Raw genomic sequence first — 5000 nt, forward strand, 5'->3', positions numbered from 1 at the left:
TTTTAAATGTCCGAGACTTTGGCAAAATCTTTATATATTTTTAAATTTTTTATATATTTTATGTTTAAATTTTTCTTATATCTTTTATTTTTATTTTTTAATTTTTAATTTTCAATTTTCTATTTTTTCAAGTGTCCGAGATTTTGGGCAAGATCTTTATACCTATATTTTATTTATAATTTTTTAAAATGTCTGAGATTTTGGCAAACTCTTTATATATATATATATATATATATATATATATATATATATATAGAGTTTGCCAAACTCTCGGACACTTAAAAAGAATAGAAAAAAATTAAAAATTTAATTAATTTTTAAAATTTTTAATTTTAATTTAGATATTTTATTTTTAATTATAATTTTTTAAATTTTTTAAGTGTCTGAGATTTTGGGCAAGATCTTTATATATTTTATTTTAATTTTCTAATTTATCAATTTTTAAAATTTTAATTTTTTTATATATTATAATTTTTATTTTTATTTTTTTTTAAAGTGTCCGAGATTTTGACAAGATCTTTTTCTATTTTTTTATTTTTACTTTTTAAACTATATAAACCTAAATACATCAACCTACATCAATACTTAATGATAGCTTGCAATATCATTAAATCCTATTTCACAATACAAACAATGCCTTGCAAACAGAAACAACAAATTCCATCACAACTACAAGATCAATATCCCACCTCTGGTGATAAATCCGTCAACAAACAAACCAATTTCTCGTGGGCACTGTCGCGTACGCCGACCCACTTAGCCGCCTCGTAGTTCCTCCAAATCCGACCCAAACAGATGGCCAACCACTGACGCAGCAGCAGCTGCGGCTCCAGTAGTTGATCCAAACACGTCGCAATCAAGTGACCCTGAAGACAAGCCTCCTACAGACGTCAATACACTAAGAGTGACGCTTCACATTGTTCAACAAACGATACGCTTACTTGTCCCTGTATGTAGTTATTGACAATTTGTGCGAGAACGAATGCTGCGTTTGTCCGATGCTCGACCTAACACGACACAACAGATACAAACAATTGACATGCCATAACGTCTCTATTAGAAAGCAATTACTGGCATGTAAGGGTCACACAAGACCGTCAAGAAATAGCGATGAGTACCGTCCTTCACTAGATCTGACTGACACGACTGGCACAGCACATAAACGCATCAGAATGCACACGATGAATTGGTTGTTGTTTAGAGGCGTGTGACTCACACTATCGACAGCAAGGATCTTTGCCCATACGAAAACGAGGAGATGTCTAAGTTCTCTCGCTGTGCTTTGTAGAAGTTTCAAAATGTAAGGAAAAATACCAACAGAAAGAGCCTGAAAACAGAAAAATTTGAATAGCATAATTGCGCTCTGTCTAATGCCTGTGTGTGTGTGTGTGTGTGTGTGTGTGTGTGTTTGTTTGTCCGTGTCTGTGTGTGTGTTTGTCCGTGTCTGTGTTTGTATGTGTGTGTGTGTGTGTGTGTGTGTGTGTGTGTGTGTGTGTGTGTGTGTGTGTGTGTGTTTGTGTGTGTGTGTGTGTGTGTGTGTGTTTGTGTGTGTCTGTGTGTATGTGAGTCCTTCGCACACCCGTATACTGCAATCAATCTCATTTTATGGTTAAAACCACTACTACCCTATTTGTTCTCTACACAAAGTCTGCTACGTCACGTTTGCCTGTAACTTTTAATGTCATTTATATCAATAACATCACCTCATTCACTGCCCATGGCCCCAAATCTAGAAACCTCCCGAGCAATTCCAAAGCTCGAACTCGATGATATTGACTAAGCAGCACCTGCAAGCAACACAAACGTGGTGAAGTGCACACAAGCAACAAGAGATGAACACACAACAACAGACAGTCAGACAGACAGACAGACAGACAAACATACATACATACATACATACAAACAGACAGATGGACAGACAGAGACAGACAGACAAACAGACAGACAGACAGACAGACGGGTCTCCAAGCTTCCTGATTTTCATGCAAAGCACATCGCCAGTATTCATTTCATCAGAGGAAGGGGTCCACTAAGGAGATCCCTTGGGCCCTGCTCTTTTCGCTACTGCAATTCACCCAGTTTTGAAGGAATTGCAAAAGCACCATCCTAGGATTCATCTCCTTGCTTATCTGGATGACGTATTCCTATTGAGTTCACCAGAAGATGTTCTGTCTGCATTTCATGATCTCAAGAATAGCTTCTCTAGTGTGAGATATTCTGTCCGTCTGCCACTGCTGTTGTTCGTGACATGCTCAAATTCCTGTCAGGTTCGAAGGTTGCCTCTTCCTAGAAACTCCAATTGGAACATTGTCTTATGTCACTTCTGTTTGTTGTGACACGGCTCAGTCTGGATCCAACTTGTGTAACCAGCTCTTGAAATTGGATGATGCCCAGGCTGCCAACCTATTGCTACGTAAGTGTCATGTCCCAAGACTGAATAATTTGGCAAGAACTGTTCATCCTGACCTTCTGGTCCCAGCCACAACTATTCATGATTCACAAACACGCTCAACCTTTTGTCGTCTTATAGGCTATGATTCACTGCCTAACAACACCTGGCAGCAAATTTCTCTTCCAATCAATATGGGAGGATTTGGCTTGACATCTTTAGCATCTGCTTCTCACCCTGCATTTGTGGCGTCTTGGGCTCATGCAGCTGTCGAATTGCCTTTTCGTTTTCCATCTACATTACCATCCATCAACAGTTTCGTCAACTCATCAGATGGTCCAATTGGTAGGATTTTGTCTGAATGTCTCCTGGATGACATGTTTTTCAGCAATTGTTTGTCGGGTGTTGGTAAGTTGCAGTTTCAGCTTTCCAAACGCCAAGCTCGAGTCAAGTCAGAGAATCTTTAGTCCAGTGCTGCTACAGCACGTGATGCTGCACGACTGAGATCTGTCCAGGGCAAGAGCGCAGGTGCCTGGTTGTCTGCCTTAGCAACCAATCAAGAGTTCGCACTCTCTACTTACGATTTTCGTTTGGCAACTCTTCTTCGTCTGGGGATGCCCATTCCTCTGTCTGATTGGTGTGGATCATGTAACTGTGGCACTCAGCTGGACAACAGTGGTTATCACCTGCTGACCTGCAAAACAAGCAGAGGGCCAGTTTGGTCCCATGACACGTACCATTGCTGCTACTTGGAGAGATTGCCTTCGAGACGTACATGCACACTTCAAGCGAGAACCAAGACATCTTCATTCTAGCTCTGATTGTAGACCTGATGTTGTGATGTTTGACTCAGCTTCAAGGGCTAATGTCGAATTAGAAATTGCACTAGCTCACCCTTGGAGCTCAGATACCTTCCCCAAGTCAGCTGAGATTGATGGAGCAGCAGCCAAGTGGCGAGAAGAGAGAAAGCATTCCAGATACAAGAAAGAGAGACTTCCTGGTGGCATGTCTGTTTCCCTGATTCCTTTGGTCTTGGAACACTACAGAAGATGGGGCGAAGAGGCATGGAAGTTCCTTCAAAAGTTGGCAGAGCAGTCATCAGATGAATTTGGTCAACCCAATCCTCCAGAATTCTTAGATTTTTGGAGGAAAAGATTGGCAATCCAACTGCAAAGATGTAATGCCAGCGTCATCAGAAGAAAAGTGTCGGCACTCTGTGCAACTGAAGAATTTAAACTGGACTCTAGCAGCACCCAGTTTTTCAGTCATTAGTTGGTTGCAAGCTGGGTAGTAGCATAATTCTTTAGCTGCTATGTGTACACATATGTGTATTTTCATGTAGCTTGCAAACTTTACTTTTTGCCTTTTGCTGATATGTATTATAGTTTGATGTTTGAAATATATGTATTGACAGACAAACAGACAGACAAACAGACAGACAAACAAACAGACCAACCTGCAGTACAATTGGCAGCTGCTCTGGTGGTTTATTAGCATTACTGCCGAGTGTAAGCCACACTTGAAAGGCAGTCAGTTGATCGGCAAAAAATGGACTAGACTGATATGTACAAATGCACTGTCCCAAAATTAAAGTCATGATGAGTGTATTGAATTTTATTGACCTGGTAAGCTGTGTTTCCTTCTAGTACAGAGACAATTTGTGGCAGGCACACGTCTAGAGATAAGTCCCATGCTTGCCTGAGTAAAACAAAATGTGAACTTTTGACACACCCATGCACATGCACAACACACGTGCACAAGCACACACATCGATACACACACACACACACACACACACACACACACACACACACACACACACACACACACACACACACACACACACACACACACTGACACATGCGCGCACATTGACACATGCACGCACATTGACACACGCGCGCACATTGACACACGCACGCACACACACACACACACACACACACACACACACACACACACACACACACACACACACACACAATCAAACAACAAGCGTACAACAAAACAGTACAGATACCATTGACAAACACCATTTACCACAGCGGATGCTGATGAGTGGGCGAGAGCGAGGGCGTAGACATCGGTACACAGTTGTATTGTCTCATGGTTCTATCAGCAAGAAGAAAATTTCGAAAAAGGCTGGCCACCAAAAGATCTTGCCGAAACAACAGTTGGAATTGTTCTACACAAAAGTTTTGATTTGAGTCGTTAATATAAATAATTTTGACTCAAAATATTTATTAACATTACTAATAATATAATATATTTGAGTCATTAATATAAATTATGTCGACTCAAAATATTTATTAATATTAATAACATAATATATATTTGAGTCATTAATATAAATTATGTTGACTCAAAATATTTATTAATATTAACAAACATAATATATGAGTCATTAATATAAATTACTAGCTACATGCCCGGCTTTGCCTTTGAAAAAATAGCAGACAGAGAGGGCTTTTTGGGAGGCATTTTGACAGCGTACAGGTGGGTTTGCTGTAATGGCGTGAGAGTTTGTGACGCCACAATAAATGTGCGACGTCACAACAGGTGACATAACAATTTGTAGCCATAGGATGACATCAAGAAGTAGAGATGAGAA

General features: G+C 39.9%; 1 protein-coding gene across 1 annotated transcript in view; it reads right to left on the reverse strand.

Moving 5' to 3' along the window:
• LOC134185103 (regulatory-associated protein of mTOR-like) overlaps window positions 1-5000 on the reverse strand; it is a 22319-nt gene that overhangs the window by 10223 nt on the left and 7096 nt on the right. The window contains exons 11-18 of the mRNA XM_062652902.1: window positions 4430-4574; window positions 4012-4087; window positions 3846-3947; window positions 1704-1787; window positions 1217-1327; window positions 1072-1146; window positions 942-1007; window positions 690-881 (exon numbers count right to left, since the gene is read on the reverse strand). Coding sequence (XP_062508886.1) covers window positions 690-881; window positions 942-1007; window positions 1072-1146; window positions 1217-1327; window positions 1704-1787; window positions 3846-3947; window positions 4012-4087; window positions 4430-4574 — 851 coding nt within the window. The remainder of the gene's footprint in view (window positions 1-689; window positions 882-941; window positions 1008-1071; window positions 1147-1216; window positions 1328-1703; window positions 1788-3845; window positions 3948-4011; window positions 4088-4429; window positions 4575-5000) is intronic.

The sequence above is a fragment of the Corticium candelabrum genome, chromosome 9 (assembly GCF_963422355.1).
Source record: "Corticium candelabrum chromosome 9, ooCorCand1.1, whole genome shotgun sequence".
Classification (NCBI taxonomy): domain Eukaryota; kingdom Metazoa; phylum Porifera; class Homoscleromorpha; order Homosclerophorida; family Plakinidae; genus Corticium; species Corticium candelabrum.